Source organism: Schistocerca piceifrons, chromosome 8, assembly GCF_021461385.2.
Source record: "Schistocerca piceifrons isolate TAMUIC-IGC-003096 chromosome 8, iqSchPice1.1, whole genome shotgun sequence".
Lineage (NCBI taxonomy): Eukaryota > Metazoa > Arthropoda > Insecta > Orthoptera > Acrididae > Schistocerca > Schistocerca piceifrons.
The window spans coordinates 265366242-265391050 of record NC_060145.1 but is presented as its reverse complement, the minus strand read 5'-3'; the positions used below and the strand labels follow the sequence as shown (position 1 = coordinate 265391050).

Here is a 24809-nt window from a genome sequence, read left to right as displayed (position 1 = left end):
AGGACACGTTCTAAGGGATTAGGCGATCACCAAATTGGTATTGGAGGGAAGCATGGAGGTTAAAAGTCGTAGAGGGAAACCAAGAGATAAATACACTGGAGATGAAGAAGCTTGCATAGGATAGAGTAGCATGGAGAGCTGCATCAAACCAGTCTCTGGAGCCTTCTTTCTTGGGAGCTGTTTTCATGCCATAGCATCAACATTTTTGAAGATCTATTTTCTAAACCCTTATCCATTTGTAACCATTCTGCTTCTGTTGAGGCTAACCAAACTCGCAGAAAACAATTATATCTGAAATTTAGCCTTTTGAACAATAAGATTTATACAACATTATCGTATTTATTTCAGGTATCAGACAATGAAAATAAGGAAAATGAATGTGACTTAAATATTCTTTTGGAGGAAAACTTTACTGAAACAGAAGCTACAAGAACACCTTTCACAAGGAAGAAACTCAGTCAGGCAAGTTTTGATATCATTTTTCAGAATGCATTAGAAGTGGTTCAGGAGCCTATTGCTGAATATCAGGAGTTTGAAGACTATGTGGTTCCTGAGCTTAGATCATTATAACAAGCATTAAGTAAAAATAAATTAAAATATATGATATAACAATCAATTTTGGAATTTTCTGCAGACTAGGATTTCTGATGACAGAAATTTCACTTCAACAATGTGTACACTGTCAGATGAAGAAATTAGTTTACTTGATACTGCCTAAGTGGATCATTTACGAGGTAACTGTTTTGTAAATGTTTACTGAGCTTATGGACTATCAAAATACTAACCTTCAAATATTCTCTTTTCAATAATTCAAATAGGGCCTCACAGCATTCGAGAACGATAGCAGAAATCGTGCAAATAGGGACTTGACGGAGATATGTGACCGAGTGGAAAGAATCTCTTCAGAATATATAAATTAAATAAATGCAGGAGTAATTACTGAAAATAAATATTTCGGTTTTTTTCACATTTAAATGTTTTATTTCCTTATTTACATCTATACTCGCCAAACCTCTCTGAAGTGCATGGCTGATGGTACATCGGAAGAACCACTGTTTAAATGCATTTGTAGACGCTTTAATGAACCTAATCTTGTCCTCGCGATCCCTACAGGAGCGATAAGTGGGCTGTTCTGGTACAGTCCTAGAGTCATCATTTAAGCCTTTCTTGAAACATTGTAAGTGGGTTTTTTGGGATAGTTTACGTCTGACAGTTCAGTTTCTTCCGCACCAATGTGACACTCTCCCATGCGCCAGGCAAACCTTTGACAGGTTGTGATATCCCTCTCTGTGTTCATTTAATATCCCCTATTAGTCCTATTTGGTACAGGTCCCACACAATTGAGAAATATTGTAGAATGGGTCATGTTGGTGATTTGTGAGATAAAAATCGAAGGACAACTAAAAGGCCAACCCTTGGTGACAGAGATGGCTGCATATTTGTCCTTTGTTTACGTATATTTGACTATGCAGTTGACAAGAGAAGTTCAGAACTTGAATACGGCGTTCTCAGAAAGTTTTTAATCTGAGTGGAGTCCTTTTTTTTCAGCAATGTTTCTTGAACACTTAGACTTGTACGCCTACATTCTCATTTGTAAACTTCTGGTTGCCTATCCCACGGTATTTCTGTAGTGGAAACACTTCCTCCAGTTCTTGCAGCAAGTTCATGAAATCATCGTGACGAAGTGACTCACAGACGAGAAATTGTGCATGTTTTTGTTATAATGTAAGCACCTCAACAAATGAAAAACCTCAGCAAGTACTTTCAGAAGTTACTTGCTAGCAAACACACGCCTTTAAGTTTGATATCTTTCCTTTGTCAAACTTTGGTGCACTTGGTCGTGGAAGTGGGGGAGGGAAGCTATGTGTGTTGGTTGCGTTGATACGGTTACGGTAGTTGTTAGGGAGTGGGGCTACATTTCTTCCGTGAGAAATTAAGTGGTTTATAATTATTTTCTTTGTAGGCATTCACCATGAATCACAACGTATCAGAAGGAAAACTAGAGTTGGTGAGTATTTGTGCACCGCTGGAAAATTCAGCATGTTTTTAGGCTGCATGTTTTATATATCTGAAATTTAGACGAACGAACTGCGAATTCTAGGGTTCTGTTAAGGTGACGGAATAGTTTGTAGCAGGTGTTGTGCTTGAACTCGGTTTGTTATGGGGTAATACACGCAGAGACTTCTCCGTCCTTCTCCCGCGCGTTATGGTATTCACCACGCCACGTTAACTGTGTTTTTTCTGTTGTAGGAATGGGGAAACGAGAAACTGCAAAAGGCGCAGAAGCAGATCGAAGAAAATCCGTTCGACCTAGAGGCATGGAGTCTCCTTATCCGCGAAGCTCAGACCAAGTGGATTGGAGAAATGCGTCCTCTGTTTGAGAAACTAGTCACGACGTTTCCCAGTGCTGGAAGATACTGGAAGATTTATATAGAACAAGAGGTACGAATAATAATGGGGTAGTCAGTGGAAATATTGACCATCCCCGTTCTTAACTTTATTTAAGAGTCGTATTGCATTACTATAAATGACTTGTGCTTTGTTTTGCCTTTTAGCACAAAATTGTTTGCTCTAAAAGTGACATTAATGAGCGCCCGTGACATGGTGACCTAAGGGCTATAAATTTTTACGTGGTAACACTGGATCTACTTTGTACAGCATTTTTTTTTTTTTTTTTCTGCTACAGTTAACTTTCACCTTCTATTTGTGTTTTGAATAGATTTGTAAAAATTGAGCCTTGACTAAAAGAATATTTGTAAATGAAGCTATGCTGCAGGGACAATTATTTTTCTGATAAGTTATAATGCACCCATGAAATGCACTAAATAATTATTTGAGTTTCACTATACTTATCTGCACCTATTGTAATTTGTAAATGTGGTGTTTTGACTGAGATCATTATGACTTGCTGTAGAATAGTATTGTAAGACACAGAAGTAAGCAGTGCCTATTTATGATTTAATGTCTTCTCTGTATCCATTTTACCTCTTATTGGCTGTCTTCTTATGCTTGTCTAATGCTTGGTAATGTTTTTTGAGCACTAGATTCCTTAGAACTTCTTTGGTAGACCTTGGACAATAGGTTTTTTCCTCCTGTCATTGGTAACTTCAAAGTCCATTGTTTATGGGGATTTGTCATTTTCTTGAGTATTTGTGGATGGTATGAGAGGATGTAATGGAAATGAATCTGACACTGTGTGATTTGACTGATATCATGACAATGGCACACATGAATTATTTGTGAAATATTTCCCGTAACAAGTACAGTATTAAAATTTGTTAAAATGTGGTGTTGGACACACCCTGGAATGTTTGTGGCAGACTGATTTGTAGTATGGCCAAAGGTCTAGATTAGGTTGGTATGTGACTTTTTTCCTTTAAGCCAATGAATGTGAAAGCAGAAAATCTGGTAGTGGTAACAAATTGCCAAGTAGCGAAGCCTAATGGTTACATCCGTGCCATATTGAAAAATGCGAGGGGAGTCCAATACATGACTTTTACCTTGTAATTATTTGCATTACATATTTGTTGTCTTTACCATCTCAGGGATCAGTCTGTTTTCAACCTAAGGTGACTCTGGGCCAAAGTATGCATCGGTCTCTATAGGCCCCATAACCTCTATTCCTTAAAAATGGCAGCAAAATAATTGTCAGTGTTTAGTTCTCTCTCTGTTTGCACGCGTCGTGTAATAGTAAAGAATCAGAGATGGCATCCAGTATCGGTGGGTTCAGTCAACCAAGTAAAGAGTTTGAATGGGACTGTACATGTGTATGATGGAGTACATGACCACCTCAAAATGTGCAAGTGCGAGCATATTGTATTGTTGGGAGAAAATTGAGAGGTGAATTGACATAAGTTAGAGAAATAAGAAATTTATTGAGTTGCTGGGCAGTCTGTAGTAATCCTTAGTACTTAAAATTCTATTAATTTGTATTTTCAACTTCCTCACACTGCTTCCTCTGCTCATTGTAAATTTAACTGTCACCTATCTACCTGGCTTTGATATAAACTTTGTTACATATCAGTTTGTCACCACAATCAAGGTTTCAGTTATAATTTTAAGTATTATCATTTGTTGCCTTTGCAAACTCATGTCAAGACCATCACTTTCCAACCTACCATGTACATCAGACCATGGCACACATTCATATGAAGCTACAAAGCTTTTGTGTTTCATCTGAAATTAATAAGAGGCCCCATCTATTTCATTATAACTCATACTCTATACTAACGTTAATGAGGTAAATGCAGAAAGTGAGTTGAAGATCATCTAAACAATGCAAGAAATACATATGTTTTGAAATACAGGTGTCATTTGGTTGAGAGCTTGTTTTATTTTAGCACACTGGACTCACATTCGGGAGGACGGTGGTTCAGACCTGCATCCGGCCGTCCTGATTTAGGTTTTCTGTGATTTCCCTAAATCGTTTCATGTAAATGCTGGGATGGTTCCTTTGAAAGACCACGGCAGACTTCCTTCGCCATCCTTCCGTAATCTAATGGGACTGATGACCTCTCTGTTTGGTCCCCTCCAATCAGCCAATTTGTTGTATGGAAATTTAATGGACTGCCCACTAAATGAAACCAGTTCATATTTTTGACTACAGACTTGTTCCAGATTAGAGCTTCATAGATTACCTATACCACCTTCCTTTTTACTGATTCCAACCAGATATGGAGAAATTGAAATCACTGATAATAGCTGTATAGTTTGACCCATGATGATAAAATCAAAATAGTGTACATACTCCACTTGTTGAAATCCTGTATGTGTAAAATATGTGCTGCGACAATAATTACTCATTCCACATTCGTTGGCTTTGGAATTCACACAGTCATCTTCCAACCTAACCTAGACCTCGACCTCATGCTACAAGACTCTTTCAGCTACTTTATCCATTAACATCTATCCTACCAACAGTGAACTCTTTGATAACTTTTCATAGCACTCAGACCCTGCATAGCTGACCTTTTCAATTTACCTCATCCTCCAAAACTCCCCAACCTTTCACAAAATCCAGAAACTAAACAAACAGAAATCGCTATTGTTAAACTTTCCACCAACTGTCCAGAGGCCTCGCGTTCAGGCCACACACAAGCTTAACCTTGTTGGACTTGTCAAAGATCTACTCTCCTTATCCCTACTGTCACCCTCCATGAAGACAGACTTCACCACTGTTGTGAGGAGCTGCAGTGACTACCTGGCACAAGCCTCTATCAGCTGTCTCCTCATTCACTTATGAGATGTGCTGCAGTGATCCCATCCCAGATGTCCAAAGTAACCTCCAATCCGTACAGAAATCCACGGGTCTTTCAGAGAACCTCCGCCTGAGCCCATCTTTATCACCCCAATGACACCCCACACACCCATCTCTACATGCTCCCCAAAATCCACAAACCCAACAATCCTTGATGCCCCAGTGTAGTCGGCTATTTTATTCCCACCAAACGAATTTCTGCTGTTGACAAACACTTTGAAGCAATTGCCTGAAACCCAACCTCTCACATCAAGGATACTAAACACTTCTTCACTGTCTCCACCATCTCCTCTGTACGTGTCTTGGTACCACATGCTGCCAGCCTTCACAGCACTACTCACATTTCTGTGCTGCAAGCCTGTGCTTCCACTATCCCTTTCCCCATCTGCATTTCTGTTCGATGGTCTTCCTGGGGTAGGCCCCGTTTGAACATGGTACATGTTTTAGGGTCCTGGTTTTATGTTTCACTTCTGGTGCATTCTATACCTTTTCATTAGTAAGTGCGTGGTCCCCGTCATTGGGTTTGACTTGCCACTACTTTTCCAAATTTTTCAGAAGTGTAAATAGTGCAGGGAATGTCACCCCAGTGTGGTGCCTGTTCTACCTTTGTGCTTTCCATCTTATCACCCTTCCTTTACAATAAGGTAGCATGCCCAAAATTTATCACGGTAACCATCCTGTTGCGAGAAGGTAGTCAAGTACCTGCACAGTAGTAGGTCTGTGACCACACGGGGATCACACTGTTGGTACCTGAGCTGACACCTCACCATGCATACCAGGGAGTATGTGCCCATTATGACTGGAGCACAGGGACTTCAAGCAATGGATCACTGGCCAGGTAGCCTTTGCTGTGGCTGAGTGGAGCCCAAGGGAAGAGTCCCCATTTGAAATGGGTGACACTATGGCAGATGACTTGCATATGAAATGGAAGAAACTTTCTCCCACTGGTGGTCACATGGCCCCAGTGGTCTCTTCAGAAGGGAAGAACTCTTTCAATGCAGATAGCTATAACCCCAAAATGTTCCTTCCCTGATAAGCCGTGGGAGGAACATGGGGCTATATGATAAGCAGAGAAATATTCATCCCAATACCTGGTTCTTACAAGGACAGTTGGGATTCCTTTTTGAACACAGAGCCTTTATTCTTTGTAGAGACTATAGAGGACAGGGTTGGGGAGTAGCCACCATCTCCAAAATCAAGAGTAGATCAGTTTTTATTAAAACTGTATTCCCTGCCCAGTCATGGATGTTGCTTTCTTGTGACAAGCTGGGTAACATTCTGGTGACTCACTCCCCATAATAGTCTAAACATAGTTCAAGGCATCATTTTCCATTGTGAGTTCCTCTTGCAGTCTGATGATGAGCTAGCACCAACTTGGAGCAACAGGGTGTACATTTTGTTCGTCATGTCCATAGGTTGCTACCAGGACCTTTATCTTGGCCTTTGAAAGCGATTCATTGCCTAAAAAGGACAAGGTGGAGGTATACCAATGTGACGTGAAACTGAATGTCCCCTACCCCTTCAACCCCCCTTCCCACCCCAGTCACGTCTTTGCATTGCAACACAAGTCCAGTCTGTAGGCATTGCGGGTGGCCGTAGCATGCAAACACTCCCTGTACTCCTCCTTGTCCCCGTCGACTGTGGAGAGCACCCTGCTCACCAGACTGCACGGTCTTTCAAAGACAATAAGAAATGCATGAATATAAAACTCTGCGCAGACTGATGTACCAAGAGAGATCAAGAAAAAGTGTCTACGTCCTGCACTCGTCACAATGTCATATGTAACACCCACGATTTCGCCCCCTCTGCCAAAGGTACTCTCCTCCATTACGCATCATACAGCGAACCCTCAGGGCTGCTCAGCCATGCATGCCCCCTCTTGATAGTTGGGGATATCTTCCTGCTGGTTCCCCCTCACCCACTTTGAGAATAATGGCTCCCCACTATTGTGGACACTAATCCCCGTCTCCCATCTGGAGATACATGAACTTCGTCTGGAATCTCACACCAGGAATGTGTCCCTTGGGACACTCCGCTCCAATGTTTCTGCCACCCTGCATCTGGATACCAGCCAGTGGCTGAAGGAGCCGCAGGCTGCTGGTTGTAGGGCTTCATGATCTTAAATCCCTGAAACTAATTCAGGGAAGCTCTCCCAGTCATCCAAACCCCCTAAAGATACAAAAGACAGACAGATGTCTTCGAAGATGAAGGAAATTCAGGTGGCTCTCAAACCAACGAATCCCACATGCTCTGCTTCTGTGGTCACAGCAGTGATCCCAGATTACCCCCCACTGATCCAGATCACACCACACAATGTGTCTCAACCCGTGGCAGCAGGTGATCCTGTGACAATCTGCCTGCTTGGTCCCTTCACTCCCGAACAATGTGCAGACTGCACAATTAAGTGGAATTGAAGTGCTTTTTTACCACCACGTGTCTGATCTATGGCCTCTCTTTAAAAAAAGCTCCTCCCCTGCTTTCTGCATTGCCCTTCTTGGCTACTGGGATATTTTAAGAATTGTGGCAGTTATGATGTCAAGTGGAGTTTGTACATATGTTCTGAACTCTGCATACAGTAACGTGTGACTCTTGATAAAACTTTGAAGGCTGTGGCTGTTCAGGGAAGGGCATTTCAGGATTTTACCATCTGTGACTTAGAGAAAGCTTTTGACAATGTTGACTGGAATACCCTCTTTCAAATTCTGAAGGTGGCAGGGGTAAAATACAGGGAGCGAAAGGCTATTTACAATTTGTACAGAAACCAGATGGCAGTTAAGAGTCGAGGGACATCAAAGGGAAGCAGTGGTTGGGAAGGGAGTGAGACAGGGTTGTAGCCTCTCCCCGATGTTATTCAATCTGTATATTGAGCAAGCAGTAAAGGAAACAAAAGAAAAATGCAGAGTAGGTATTAAAATCCATGGAGAAGAAATAAAAAATTTGAGGTTTGCCGATGACATTGTAATTCTGTCAGAGACAGCAAAGGACTTGGAAGAGCAGTTGAACGGAATGGACAGTGTCTTGAAAGGAGGATATAAGATGAACATCAACAAAAGCAAAATGAGGATAATGGAATGTAGTCGAATTAAGTCGTATGATGCTGAATGAATTAGATTAGGAAATGACACTTAAAGCAGTAAAGGAGCTTTGCTATTTGGGGAGCAAAACAACTGATGATGGTCGAAGTGGAGAGGATATAAAATGTAGACTGGCAATCGCAAGGAAAGCATTTCTGAAGAAGAGAAATTTAACATGGAGTATAGATTTAAGTGTCAGGAAGTCGTTTCTGAAAGTATTTGTATGGAGTGTAGCCATGTATGGAAGTGAAACGTGGACGATAAATAGTTTGGACAAGAAGAGAATAGAAGCTTTCGAAATGTGGTGCTACAGAAGAATGCTGAAGATTAGGTGGGTAGATCACATAACTATTGAGGAGGTATTGAATAGAATTGGGGAGGAGAGGAGTTTATGGCACAACTTGACAAGGAGGAGGGACCGGTTGGTAGGACATGTTCTGAGGCGTCAAGGGATCACAAATTTAGCCTTGGAGGGCAGCGTAGAGGGAGACCAAGAGATGAATACACTAAGCAGATTCAGAAGGATATAGGTTGCAGTAAGTACTGGGAGATGAAGAAGCTTGCACAGGACAGAGTAGCATGGAGAGCTGCATCAAACCAGTCTCAGGACTGAAGACAACAACAATGCTTAATCCCTCCTGATGGTGGAGTGCCTCAGAACGTATTTGTAATTGGCCACAGTAAAGACATCGAAAGTTTACTGGCAGATCTTGACCCCTGTCTCTTTAATACTGGGTACCTCTACACACTTCATTGTGGCACTTACTCGGCCATTGATCTTTCTATTTGCAGCTCTGGTCTTCTCACATCCATCCACTGGAGGATCCACAATGAGCTGTGTGGTAGTGACCGTTTCCCAATCTTCCTGTCTCTCCCTCAGTGTCATTGCCCTGGGTGCTTACCTAGATGGACTCCTGTCGGAAGGTAGTACCTCAGGGACCTCGAAAATCGTCCAGGCCATTAGGGATTGTAGGCAGGCTTTCCAGCACCATAGGCAACATCCATCAATCGAGCATCTCATTGCCTTCAACTGGCTCTGTGCCTGGTCCCCCACTTAATAAAACAAGGAAGCAAGAATGCTGCGAACAATACATTTCAACCATTGAACCATGTACGCATCCTTCACAGGTCAAGATTTTAAACATGGCTGCCTTCACAGGTTTCGGCAAAAATAAGAAGCTTCTATGGATACCAGTCCTCAACAGGTGTCTTTGGTATTTCTTTGAACAGTTCTGTTTTCACTGATCCAGATACTGTAGCTGAACATTTTGCTCTGCATTGTCAGGGTGTATATGACCTAGGAGATCCAGGAAAAACCTGGGAATTTTTTCATCCAGGAGAAAACCGGGAAAAACGCGGGATATTTTTAGAATTCTGGGAATTTTTAATTGTTTCAGTTTTCAGTTAAATTTTTGTAATTTTGACTGATAAGAACCGATACACTAACAAAGGATATTTCTGTATCCCGCTGCAAAATAATACTTCAACAATAAAACATGAACGATAGAAAAAAGCCAAAATAACTTAAATTGGAAAGGAAATGCGCCATATACAACAACGAAACGTAGTGCTCATGCAAGCGTTGCATTCGATTTGTTTTAGCAGTTACACGTGGGCGCAGTTGAGTCATGTTTGAGTAGTAGATTCTCCTGCTTCTGGCTACAGGAATGTGGCTGTTGGCTGTGCAAGCAGTCGCAGCAAGCAGCTAGATGCTACTGGGAAAAGGGGGCACCAAATTCATATTCTTGAGGGAAAAAAACTTGTTTCACAAAGCGCCTAGCATCCAGTGCACGTTTGTCTATCAATTATTCATATGATTTTGAAATGCTTCCCTGTTGGTTTTGAACATTTTTGAAAACATTTTAAGTTGATTGGGTTTGCGAACGATCAGCATTGTTATAATAACTAGTGAAATCCATAGATTCAGACTACCAGAATGGAAATAAACATCTGACAGGAATAACAGGTGAGAAAGAATACGTATTATGTTCTCGGTGTATCCAAGAAAATGAAATTTTGACAGAAAACTTTTGGCCAGATTTGCTACACTTTGTAAGGACCAGTAGTACAGTCCCCGGCTAGCAGCCGCGTAAGTTCTATTCTGGAAGTAATGTGGAAAACATTTTCTCGAACACGTAATAACGCCTAACCGGAAAATAATTGCGGGATAACTAAACCTGTCATTCTGGCAGGGTTAGTGAAGTTAATCGGCGAACAAATTGACATTGGCAGAAATAGCTACAGGATTGGTGATGACTAGATTGTTTGTTAGAACGAGGAAGGAGAAGAAATGGGGACATCACAAAATTATGGAAGAATGAGACGATTCCAAATTTATAAAAAAAAATTTGTAATACTACTTTTCCATTTCATGCTTGAGAAGCTGGTGTGTACTAACGAAATGTGAAACTATTTCCTAAAATAAAGCTTTTTGCTTGTAGTAGGCCTAATAGGCATTTGATATTGGTACTTCCTGAATTATATTTTGTCGTGCTATAAAAATGGCCATTTGTGCCAAAACTGTCTTGTTTATTTGGTGTGTTACAAAATTGCTGCCATATTAGAAAGGCCTATTTTGTTGTATCTAGCAGACAGTGACAAAATAGATGTAATCAGATCAAGAAACCACACCAGTCTTGGGTATTATTTGTATTAAAAGCTTTATCAGTATTTGACAATGACATTTCGACTTTTCATGTAGCAATACGTTTGATGAACTTTGAGGCAATAGATTCTTTCGCAGAAAGGAAGGCACGCCATGTAAAGCTGTAGAAGTTATTAACTAATAGGCAATAAACAGTTAAGATTTTCTGAAGAGTTCTTGTTCTCTCGATTACAAATAATCCCATCTGCTATTAATTGCGAGATATTTTTTTAAGAGGGGCAGGCTGTAAAACCGGCCGACTGGGAGCAGGAGAGGCACCAGAGGACATTTAAACTTCCACTGTCCTGAATGTGCGGTAGAAAAATGCTTTATGAAGAGTCGTGGCACTGCACTTTGGTACACTTAAGACCAAATGATGTATTAAGTTTCCTCGAATACATATGTTTTACGTTTCATACTTTTCAGAAAGATGTGCGCTACAAGATGAACATATTTTGAAAGTTCGATTTTTTTTTTTTTTTTAGTATTGACCCGGTTCGCAAATGTCAAAGAGCCGTGGCTGATGCCTAGAGCAGTCTGAGTTATAGTGGGTAGTCTCCATGTGACCCGTGTTTACATTAGTGATTTTGCTGTTTCCCTTCGTTTACTCTCACGTCAAATGGAAACAAAACGGATATCTGTGGCCTGGAGCTATCAAGTGAATTAAAACACATTCACATAATTACGGAAGGCTGAATGATGTCATTATTTTCAGATTTCATTTTATTTCCACCTTTCTGACAGTCAAGCATTAATCGCCTTGTGAAACAATGAAGTTATTTTTGTCTGTTTGCTAAAGAAATTTGACTTCTGTTAACCTTTTCCGCTGAGGCAGTCAATGTACTTGAAACGAAATGTATAATTCCACAGTACTGGCTAGTTTAAACTTTTCGCTGCATGTCAGGTGCACATTTCATTTTCTACCACGTATGGCATTATGTCATAATAAAGAACCAAACATGATATACAGTACTGGTGCTCCAAGAAAATTTACATCCCGAAAACCACACTGAAAAGCTTAATATCAGGTCGAGGTCTACTTCATTGGGATTCTGGACATACGAATGTGCAGTTTAAGTATGCACTTTAAATGTGCACATTTTAGTATGCTTCACGAAATTCAGATGCTCTTGGAGTATCCTCCGATGTCTTGTTTCTTTCGTGAAATACATGACCTTTTAATATTTTACACGAACATACATATGGGCTTCCTACGTCATGATAGCTACCCAAGTGTGGTGTCACCTGGTATCTGCGCCCTCTGGCAACTGCTGAACCGAACCTATTTCTAACAGGTCGTAGGAAAATATTGCGAATAGTGGTTTGAAAAGCGTTACTTTCAAAGTAAATATCCTTTTACGTAAGTTGGACTATGTGCAAGAATGTACCATGAAATTATTAAATCACAGAACGTTTGACTCTCATTTAAAAATCAACTCTTTGACGACGAGCCATTTAGAAGTATTTCGAACCCTGAAGATCGGACATTTATGACATTATTAAAAATTTTACTGGCACATTTGTGTGATATATCTTAGTGTAACACGCGCAAAAAGATCAACAGTATATGCGAGAGCTTAGCTTCTCTTGCAGCTTTGATTTTCTTGTAGCAACACTATGTATATTAATTTAAATTATTAACTTTCCCTGCTTGTGTGTTCGTGCTACTTAACAAGTGATGTTGCTGTTGGCTGACGACATCACGTATCCTATGCCCTGAATATCGGCTGGCGAGATCACTTGACATGAGCTACAAACGGCTTACAAAAGCACACCGAAATCTCGATTTCAATTATTCGGAAAGTATCATGCGGTGTTTGGTGGAATTCCAATGTATACTTTCGTAATACGAAAATACGCAGCGTACATGTTGCTGCACATCGAAGATATTTCCAAAAGGTGTCTTTCTCCGTGAGTTTCATTTCCTAAAGTGCCGGGAAGTTGTTCACCTGTGTATAAAACCATAACCATAACCATTCATTCAAAGGATTCATAAGGGAAAATATACTGCCACCCGGGAGAAAGTGTATTTTTAACCAGGAAATCTGGGAAAAATCCGGGATTTTTTTTTTCCTTGTCCACGTATGCACCCTGATTGTGCTAGAGTCTTTGCATCTGAGAAAAATCAGCCTGCCTTTCATGTCCGCAAACTGTGGATTGACTGCACTTACCTTTCACAACACATCACCTGGAGCTGTATAATACTCCATTCGGTGAGTGCAATTTATTCAGTGCCCTAGCCCTGTGCCGTGATACAGTCCCAGGACCAGATGACATCCACAATCAAATGTTCAATCACCTATAAGTCAAACACCCCTAGATATGGACAGCTATTGCCCAGTTAGTCTTGAACGCAAGTTGAGCCAGCGACTGTGGTGGCTCCTTCAGTCTTCGGACCTTCTGCTCTGTCCCAGGGCAGTTTTCACCAAGGGTGTTCCACTGTTGATAATTTGGTTTGTCTGCGGTCTGTTTTCCAGACACCTTTTGAATGATGTCAATACCCTGTTGTTGTCTTCTTCGACCTACAAAAGGCTTATGATATCACATGGTGACACCACATCCTTGCTACCTTAAATGAATAGGGTCTCTGAGGCCCCCTTCAAGTTTTTGTTTTACCGTACTTTTGCAGTAGAGTTGGTGCTTCTCACATTATCCCCCATATACAAGAGAATGGGGCCCTGCAGGGCTCTATATTAAGTATCACCCTCCTTGTAAGATAATGGTTTTTGATTTTACTGTTACTCCTCTAGTGTGGCTGTTGCCGAGTGCAGGGTGCCATTCGAAAGGCACAGTCCTGGGCATTCAGCCACGGCTTTCAGTTTCCTGCCACTGAGACTTGAATCATGCACTTCTGTCACAGTTGTGCTGTTCACCCACAACCAGAACTTTACCTCAATGACCAGTCACTCAATATGGTGGAGACTTATCACTTTTATGGGACTGGTCATTGATGCTTGGTTGACTTGGCTTTCCCGGCTCTGTCAACTTAATCAGAGGTGCTGGCTACTTCTTAATGCACTTTGCTGCCTCAGTAATACCAGCTGGAGTGCTGACTGCAGTACTCTTCTGCAGCTTTACAAGGCCGTGATCCTGTCCTGTATTGATTATGGGAGTCACCCTTAGCATTGTGATCATTGCACCCAATACACCACTATGGGTTCCGACTTGCAACAGGAGCCTTTCGAACTAGTCCTGTGAACAGCCTACTGAGGTAGACTGGGGTCCCTGCACTACAGATCAGGCACTAACAGCAACTACTCAATTGTGCTATACGTGTTCTGCAGTTCCCTTAAGCATTCAAACTATCATGTCCTTTATCATAGTAGGGAGGTCCACTTCCCACAGCAGAGACCAAGAACTGGGGTCACTACAGTGTCTCTGCTCTGGATTTGAACCTCCTCCACTGTCCCCTCTTGTCAGAGAGCAGTTGCATATGCCCCCATTGTCTCAATTTATCTTTTCAGCTGAAAGTTTCAGTTGACCCCCCGATGTTGCTGGCTGTCCTCGATGCATTTCCAGGCTCATAAGTGGCACACACTGGCAGCTCAATGGTCGATGGACAAACTGGTTTTGCATACACACATGCAAGGTGCAGTTAACTATGGTCCTTGCGAAATAGATGCAGTGTCTTCACTACTGAATTGATCATCAAACGAGCCCTTAGCTGTGCTCGTTCTTGGACCAGAAGGATGTTTCCAATTTGCAGCGACTCCATGAATAACCTTCAGGCTATAAACCAATGATACCCTTGTCACCTATTAGTCATGACTATCCAGAATCTTCTTTTGGACTTCCATAAAGCTGGACAGCCACTCATCTTTCGACCCTTGGACATGGTGGAATATCAAGAAATGAACATGCTGACGACTTGGGAAAATTGGCTACCAGGATGTCGATCTTGGAAACTACCATGTGGCAGTCTTCCCTTCTCATTTCTCACAGGTAGTACACTGTCCTTTGTTAGCAATGCATTGGCCACCCTTGGCTAGCCACAGTTGATTTCTCAGATTTGAGGACCCACGTTACTGATGTGGCACCTGTCTGGCAATTGCCCACAACCTACTAGACTGTCCAATTTGGCTGCTTTCTGGCTGTATCCTGAACTTCGTAATAAGATACTTCTGGTGCTAGCGGATGATGCCGAAGCGGCTGACCAGGTTTTACATTTCACCTACAAAGATGGTTTCAACTCATGTCTGCAAGGTGGGGCACTTATGACCTCAGTGACCGCCTGACGGTTTGGAGGGGCACCCTTTGCCTGCTCAGACCTAGGGGTCCCATAGCGGCCCATGCTTGGCAATCTGACCTGGCTCCTACCCTTCCCACTCTTTTATTCTCCTTGATCTTTTATGTCTGCTGTTTTTAATGTTTTATCTTTTTAAACTTTCATCATCTTGTCTGTGTTGCTTGTTTCCTGGGGTAATGCATGGTGAGATGGTGCTGGTGGGATGCAGAGGATGCACCTCCCACCACATACAGGGTGTTTCAAAAATGACCGGTATATTTGAAACGGCAATAAAAACTAAACGAGCAGCGATAGAAATACACCGTTTGTTGCAATATGCTTGGGACAACAGTACATTTTCAGGCGGACAAACTTTCGAAATTACAGTAGTTACAATTTTCAACAACAGATGGCGCTGCAAGTGATGTGAAAGATATAGAAGACAACGCAGTCTGTGGGTGCGCCATTCTGTACGTCGTCTTTCTGCTGTAAGCGTGTGCTGTTCACAACGTGCAAGTGTGCTGTAGACAACATGGTTTATTCCTTAGAACAGAGGATTTTTCTGGTGTTGGAATTCCACCGCCTAGAACACAGCGTTGTTGCAACAAGACGAAGTTTTCAATGGAGGTTTAATGTAACCAAAGGACCGAAAAGCGATACAATAAAGGATCTGTTTGAAAAATTTCAACGGACTGGGAACGTGATGGATGAACGTGTTGGAAAGGTAGGGCGACCGCGTACGGCAACCACAGAGGGCAACGCGCAGCTAGTGCAGCAGGTGATCCAACAGCGGCCTCGGGTTTCCGTTCGCCGTGTTGGAGCTACGGTCCAAATGACGCCAACGTCCACGTATCGTCTCATGCGCCAGAGTTTACACCTCTATCCATACAAAATTCAAACGCGGCAACCCCTCAGCGCCGCTACCATTGCTGCACGAGAGACATTCGCTAACGATATAGTGCACGGGATTGATGACGGCGATATGCATGTGGGCAGCATTTGGTTTACTGACGAAGCTTATTTTTACCTGGACAGCTTCGTCAATAAACAGAACTGGCGCATATGGGGAACCGAAAAGCCCCATGTTGCAGTCCCATCGTCCCTGCATCCTCAAAAAGTACTGGTCTGGGCCGCCATTTCTTCCAAAGGAATCATTGGCCCATTTTTCAGATCCGAAACGATTACTGCATCACGCTATCTGGACATTCTTCGTGAATTTGTGGCGGTACAAACTGCCTTAGACGACACTGCGAACATCTCGTGGTTTATGCAAGATGGTGCCCGGCCACATCGCACGGCCGACGTCTTTAATTTCCTGAATGAATATTTCGATGATCGTGTGATTGCTTTGGGCTATCCGAAACATACAGGAGGCGGCGTGGATTGGCCTCCCTATTCGCCAGACATGAACCCCTGTGACTTCTTTCTGTGGGGACACTTGAAAGACCAGGTGTACCGCCAGAATCCAGAAACAATTGAACAGCTGAAGCAGTACATCTCATCTGCATGTGAAGCCATTCCGCCAAACACGTTGTCAAAGGTTTCGGGTAATTTCATTCAGAGACTACGCCATATTATTGCTACGCATGGTGGATATGTGGAAAATATCGTACTATAGAGTTTCCCAGACCGCAGCGCCATCTGTTGTTGAAAATTGTAACTACTGTAATTTCGAAAGTTTGTCTGCCTGAAAATGTACTGTTGTCCCAAGCATATTGCAACAAACGGTGTATTTCTATCGCTGCTCGTTTAGTTTTTATTGCCGTTTCAAATATACCGGTCATTTTTGAAACACCCTGTACTTTGCTCTGGGAGACCTCTCACTGCATTCTGGGCAGAATGGCTTTCCCACCTTATCCCCTCTCACTCCCCTCCTACTTCTCCTTGATTTTATCTATGTCTTATTGTATCTTGCTTACAACTGGGCTTCTCAGGATTTGCCATTTGTATCCTTATTTTGACCATCACCCCAGGTTTGATACGTATAGGATGAAAGGACTGATGAACTTGCAGTTTGGTCCCTTTGACCCCAACAAACAACCAACCAACCCACCTCTTTACTTACTGTATTCTTGCTCATCACTGTAGATGCTACTCTGTATACATCAGCATTCCCCTTGCCTGTGTCCTTGCCACGATAGAACACTACTTATAATGTCATTCAGGCTCCAGACCCACTACCACATTCCTTACACACCTTTCCAACTATATCCTGACCCACACTTTTCCTTTGAAGGGAAGATATACAAACAAATATGCAGCACAGCCATGGGCAACTGCATTGGAACCACCCCTGTCAATCAGTTTATGGGCCATCTAGAGGAAACCGTTCTAGCCTCCCAACTATCTCAACCCCAGTCTGGTTCTGATTCGTTGGTGATACCTTCATCATCTGGACTCGGGGCCAAGACACCCTGTTCTCATTTCTTCACAACGTGAACGCCTTTTCTACCCGGTCCTCCTCAAACCAATGTGCCACTTACCTTGATGTTGACCTCCACCATTCTGATGACTCCATCCAGATCTCTGTCCACATTAAACCCACTAACCACCTGCATTTCAACAGCTGCCATGTCTTCTACTCAATTTTCTTTTTTTAAAGTGTTGTGACATGCAGGGATCTAGGGGACATTTCTGAAGAAATACTGAAAGTGGAGTAGGCCCAAGAAAGAATAGTTGATGGGCAAAACATCATGTGATGGGTGGATGGTAATCTTGTCAAATCAGACTCGTTTATCCTCACTTTCAGCAGCACGAAACTTCTAGAGCACATTAAGGCAGATTTCCTTCGCCTCAGTGTATCGCCTAATGTCCCTAACTCTGTGTGCTGTTTCAAATGCCAGTGCTTTGTACACACCACCTTAGGTTGTAAGGGAGAAGTCACTTGTGGTAATGTCACCCATGGAGCAGTTGGTTGTTAATCTCATTCGAAGTGTGTAAACTGCACTGGGGATCACCTTGTTTGGAGTAGGGACAACGAGCCCAAAAAGATCTATAAGGCCAAGTGGCATCAGATGTTCACTACATCCTTCGCATCTGCCCTTAAACAGCCAGCTCAGAAGACAGATGCTGCTGCACGAATGGATGTTGCTGGTGTTAGCACTTGTACATGCATCTGTCAATGCACTTTTGTGGTGCTGCAGTAACTTCAAAGCTTGTACCTTTTCTGAGAACTTCAGACAAGGTTGTGGTTGCCAATTCTGCAGAGCTCTCTGCTCCTCCAAAGGTTCAGACTGGTCCATCCAATGCTGCTGTTACCATGTCCATGGCTGTGGCTCCAAAAACTAGAGGGAAGGAAAAAAATAAAAAAGTCTGACAATATCCATATTGCTCAGACATCTATTAAGACTCCTCGTGGACAGAGCCGATGGACCTTGATGTCAACCTGGGACACACATCTCGCCCCCCCCCCCCCCCCCCCCCCTTCCTCACCTAGCATCCATTGACTGTGGAAAGACAGACTGAAAGTGCAAACTCTGTGACAGATGACACTCATATTATAGTGGAACATTAAGGGGTTCAGGACTTACGTGGAGGAACTGGAACTCCTAACACAGACCAGCTCCTGTGTATGTGTTTACAAGAAACAAATTTTAAAGCCACTGACTTCTTGTTCTATGGAGCTATACCCTCCACCAAAAGGATGACCTGACTAAGAGCGAGGGAAGGGTTGCTGTTTTTTGTCAACACACAGCATTCCTCTCTCCTTGGTGACTGACCTACAGGAAGTAGCAGTTGGAGTTCATGTCGGTCAGAAGGTCACTATTAGCTCCCTGTATTTACCTCCACATGATGTGATAGACTTGCAGATTGCTCTCACATATAATATGGAACAAATCCCTAAATCACTTCTCCTACTGGGTGATTCCAAGTTCCAAAGTGTACTATGGGGCTCAAACTATACTTGTGCCAAGGATCGAGCGTTGGAGAACTTCGTGATGTCTCAGGAGCGGTGCATCCTCAGCAGAGGCAGTCCTCACTCATTTCTTGACTGCTACTGGGTCATCCTTTGCCATCGACCTCTCTCCCTGCCATCCAGATCTTAGTCTTGGTACAGCAACTGATGACCTTCAATTCAGTGATCACTTCCCACAGTGGATTCACCTACTGGATGGAAGATTGCTTGAAAAGAAGCCGCCAAAATGGATGGTCAGTGAGTCTAACTGGATGCTTTTCGGCCAGCTGGCTGTTTGAGCACAACAACAGTGCCCAGGAATGAGTGGACCACTTCATGCAAGTGATCCATCATGCCGCTGATTTATTCATCCCAAAGTCTTCAGGTCATCTTAAGGAGGCAACCTTTACCTTGATGGACTAAGGAGCACTGTTGAGTACCTCCTTTTAGCCATGAAGACGGGATGAGCTTGTTCTTTTTAGTCTTCACAGAGGCAACAGCCCTCTGATGCATGGTTTCTTTCTCCAGTAAGAGGACCCTCCAATGTGTGGTGCTTGTGGCATGCAGATCACTGTACGTCACATTTTGCTAGATTGTGTTTTTTTTTTTTTTTTTTGGGGGACCAGAGGGCGGCAGCAGATTTGCTTGCTGCCCTCTATTTTAAGTGACATTGAAACGAATGTGGTTAGAGTTTTAAGGTTTTGTGATGTGTCAACTTGTTTATAAAAATTTTTGGGGGATGTTCTTCATATGTTAAGAAGGTTACTGTCTCTCATGTTTTTTGTAAGTGGTCAGGTAGTCACATATCCCTGTGCTGTTGTTTTAGCTCCTCTGTCATTTTACTTATGTTTCAATCACTGATGTAGCACCTCCCACACTTTGTCAATTGTCTTAGGATGTGTGAGATAAGTGATTGTGTGAGTGAATGTGAGGGAGCACATGAGTGTCATTTTGTAGGTTTCATTCTGTGTGTGGAACAATTTTAGTGATTTTTATCACATTTGTTCCTTTTAACATGTATCAGGATGCTGATAACCTCAACTTTGAGTGCCCAAAAAGTCAAAATGCACACCCTCAGACAAGCACTACCCCGACCTAGTTTGCAAACATGATTTCCTACGCCATATTTTCACACAACTCAAATCCTCCTACCACCTGCAAGAATCAGCTACAAAGGAGCATCTCCTCCTCGTCACCTAATGTCACCCTGGACTAGAACAACTGAACCATATTCATTGCCAGAGGTTCGATTATTTCTTATCATGTTCTGAAATTAGGGACATCCTACCCAAGATCCTTCCCATCCCCCCAAAAATAGTACACCATCACCCACCCAACTTATGTAACATCCTATTCCACCCCCACCACCTATGTCGCTCCTACCCCGAAACTCGTGCCACAGGGCTCATATCCCAGTGGAAGATCAAGGTACAAGACGTGTCCAGTCAACCCATCCGGCATTTCCTACTCCAGTCCTGTCACAGGCTTTATCCTACCCTATTAGAGGCCAGGCAATGTGTGAAAGTAGGCATCAACTGTGCTGCAAATACTGCACAGCTTTTTATGTCAGTATGACCACCAGCTGTCCACCAGAATGAACGACCACCATCAAACTGTTGCCATGAAGGAAATTGACCACCTGGGGGCACAACATGTAGCAGAGCATAGAGCACAAACATACAGTTTCAATAGCTGCTTCACGACCTGAGCCATCTGGGTCTTCCTCTCCACCACCAGCTTCTCTTAATTATGCAGTGGGAGTTTTTGCATCTCATCCTGTGCTCCTGAAATTGCCCTAGCCTCAGTCTTCGGTAACCCACTGTCCCCACACCCTCCATTCAACAGTTCCCCTTCCTCTGTCCTGTCACGTCTCCGTCACCGCACATCACCAGATCTGATGACTGTGCATCACATGCTTAGTCCATACACCTGCTGCCTTCCCTATGTTGTGTCCAATTGCAGTCATTTACAGCATTATAAATTGTCCAGTCACATTAATGTGACCACCTGTCAGAAGCGTGAATAGCCATGTTTTGCTGTGTGGACTGCTGAGAGATAGGAAGAGTGTCAGTAATCATAGAATGAAGGCTTTCATGGCCGGATGACATATCTGCTTGGTAGACCTTTTGGCATGTGGGGTCATGGTCCAAGAAACTCTTCTGTTCCTGACATTTTGCCCAGGGGACCAGTGATTTTGCTGTTTCCTCATCATTTATGCCTCCCATGTCAAATGAACACAAAATGTTTTTGTGTGGCCGGCAGCTATCAAGTTAATTAAAATACATTCACATAATTGCAGAAGGCAAAAATGTTGTTAGTTTCTGTTTTCTCATTTCCGCGTGTTTGGCAGTCGGGCATTAATTCTCTTGCAGAACAGTGAAGTTATTTTGTCAGTTTGCTGAAGAAATTTTGCTTTTATTAGTCTTTTCCGCTGAAGCAGTCAGTTAATTTGAAAGCAAGTGTTTCATTCCACACTATTGGCTGATTTCAACTGTTCACTGAATTTAAAGTGCACATTTTCATCTGATGGCCCATATGGCATTATGCCATAATAAAGAATAAAATATGAGATAGTACAGTTGTATCCCAAGAAAATTTACATCCTGAAATCCACACTGAAAAGTGTAACATCAGTTTGGCGGCGTACTTCCTTGTCAACCTGTACATACGAATGTGTAGTTTGTCAGCTTACGCAGTTTAGTATGGTCTATGAAATCCCGATGCTCGTAGAGTACTCTCTGATGTTTCCTTTATGATTTAATGTAAGATCTCTTAATGTTTTATATGTACAAGCATACAGGCTTTGTACGTCATCGTAGCTGCGCATGCCAAGTAAAGCGTTTTCTGGCGCTCTCTGGCAACGGCTGAAACGAACTTATTTCAAACAGGCAGCAGGAAAATATTGTGAATGTTAGTTTGAAAAGCGTTACTTTCTAAGTAAATTTCCTTTTACATACGATGAATTATGTTACGTCTGAGAATGTGCAATGAATTTCGTAATCACAGAGCATTTGACTCTCATTTAAAGCTTAACACTTTGAGGATAAGCCACTTAGAATAATTTCGATTGCAGAAAACAAGAAATTTGTCGTTATTAAAGTTTTACTGCGAAATTTGCATGATGTATCTTAAAGTGTAATACACGCAAAAAATATCAATATTATAAGTGAAGGCATAGCTTTTCTTGTAGCTACACCATTTACATTAATTTAAACCATTAACTTTTCCTATTTGCATGTCGCGCTATTTAAGTGATGTTGCTATTGGCTGACTGTCATGTGCCCTGTTCTCTTAATATCTGCTGTCATCGGTTGGGGAAATCACGTGACATGAGCCACGATTGGTGTAGGCTGCTGGCACAGACGTTGGTAGATTCTGCCAACTACCAACATCAGCCGAGGACGGTACTACGTGTATGGTCACAATGTAGCCAACCTCATCGCCTGAACACACACATTCGGACGACAACCAATGGAATTACATCCCCCCCCCCCCCCCCCCCCCCCCCCCCCCCCCCCGGTCATTATGGACAACATGGCATGAAGCGTGAACTATGAGAACTGATAAGTTTAGTCAAAGGTGGAGTCTGTGACATACTGAGCATAAAAAATTTCTTGACCTTCATACAGTTCAGAATCTATTGACTGAAATTGTAGGTTTATTGGAAACCACAAGTGGACAAAATATTCATCATAATTTTTAGGTGTGGATTATAACCAGGAAAAATTTGTTCAACTGACAAGGATGGCTCATCTTTTAATTAAAATTACTGTAGTGAATCTTTTTGAGTTGTGAGGTGGACATCAGCTGTTTACAAATTATTATTACGCTTACGGGTGTAGTTTTTTATGGCAGTAGGGTGGTGATGCTATTAGATGGGTTGATTTGCAGATGTGGTGTATGTATTTGTTTCTGCTTTTCAGTGCTTTAGATGTTCAGCAAATCTTACACAAATTTCAAGTTTGTCTTTCTCACGTGTATTGAATGACAGTCATTGAAGGTTAACTGACGTATGGCTGCACAACATTAAACACATTCAGCAAAACAGATTTCGAGTAAGCCCTTACTGGTAGAGGTGCGGTAGCCCTTACTGGTAGAGGTGCGATTCGAGGTCCATTAAAAAAAAATCTGATCCTCACTTTAAAGATGCAGTTGTGGTTCAAGTAAACTAAAGTGACACTTTTTATATTTCATCGATTACATCTTTCTAATAATCACATTCTGAAAAGTTCAGTTCCAAAGTTTTTGTGCTAAGTGTTGGATGTTATTTACGATGCTCTAAACACTAATTTAAAATTTAATCTTGCACCTCAGATATCTGTACTAAGAAATTTTTAATGTGTTCTATGCCGAATTTTGGAGCCATGGAAGGACACTAAAAGACAATGTAATATTGATTTTCTTTATTAAAAGCAATATTCAATATTAAATAATACTGCCTCCAGGAATATTTTTACTACCGTTTCTCAAATCCACTGTGTAAATGTTTAGATAGCATTGAAGCCTACTAGAATCTAATTATCTGAATATACTGACAGTACTGGATTACTTTTCACAATTTTTAGAATAAAATGAGCTGCTGTTAAACCTCAAATCTTTCTGTCTTTCATTAAATAATATTTGCTTATGTACACGCAATTTACCCGTGCATCATACAATAGAAACATATACTTTCACCAGGTAAATTAGCCATTATGTGCTCATAACCTCATTGGCAAAAACTTTACACATCGAAGTCAAACATCCTGCCACTTTATCGTAATAAACCACACTGTGTACATCATGTTTTGGAGAGATAGTTAGTACAGTGTATCACTGAAACTGCATGTTCTCATAATACATGTGCTTAAATACGAGGAACATCAGTTACAGTCTGTTAATTTCTAAGGTGGTGATACCTTCAGACACTAATCGATGGTGAGAGAAGGAAAGTGGCATCACAGAGTTAGTGTTTTTAACTTGTGCTATGGTGTTTTCCCCTTTGTCTTGTTTGGCAATTCCAGTAACTGAGGACAGTGTGTACAGTACTCGCCACATTCTTTTTGAGACGGATATAGCTCATTTACTTGCATTTTTTAACAGCAAAATCTGCTCTACAGCACTCATCTCCAAGCAGTGGCATTGTGGCATCCATCCCGTCCTTGGAAGTTAAAATATAACCTACCTCATACATAAAATACATTCTGACCTAATTTTATGTCCTTGATCCCGCCACACACTTACAAATGAGATTGGATGCACAGTGACACAGTTGTTGGCCAATGTTATTGAACAGTCTTTGGTGACAGTGTCCGATGACCATTGTCAGTGCCACTGTGAAAGCAGCCTTACTAAATCACATCACAATCTCGATTTCAATGTTTTGGATACAGACTTGCTGTTTTCGATGGCATTCAAATTTATACTTTCGTAATATGAAAATATTCAGCGTATCGTAATATGAAAATATGTGGCCCACGTGTTGCTGCACATCAAAGATCTTTCAAAAACGTGTTTCCTTTTTTTCCCTAAAGTGCTGGAAATTCTAAGACTGTGTATAAAACCTTAACCATTCAAAGGATTGATAAGTTTTGTAAGTTTCCCAGATCAGAGGGAAATGTCACTTAACATGAAAAAAGTATTTTCACCCAGGGAAAAAACCCTGGGAATTTATTTCCTTGTCCACATATACACTTGTTAAAGACAAATGTATATGAAATTCTTTGACACATTGA

At 41.9% G+C, this 24809-nt stretch overlaps 1 protein-coding gene across 1 annotated transcript in view; it reads left to right on the top strand.

Annotated features, from left to right (window-relative positions):
• The first annotated feature begins 1840 nt into the window (after positions 1–1840).
• The window catches only part of LOC124711653 (protein suppressor of forked), a 154608-nt gene continuing 131639 nt past the window's right edge, over positions 1841–24809 (top strand). Inside the window, exons 1-2 of the mRNA XM_047241840.1 lie at positions 1841–2008; positions 2251–2442. Of these exons, the coding sequence (XP_047097796.1) occupies positions 1973–2008; positions 2251–2442 (228 nt within the window). The 5' untranslated portion in view covers positions 1841–1972. The remainder of the gene's footprint in view (positions 2009–2250; positions 2443–24809) is intronic.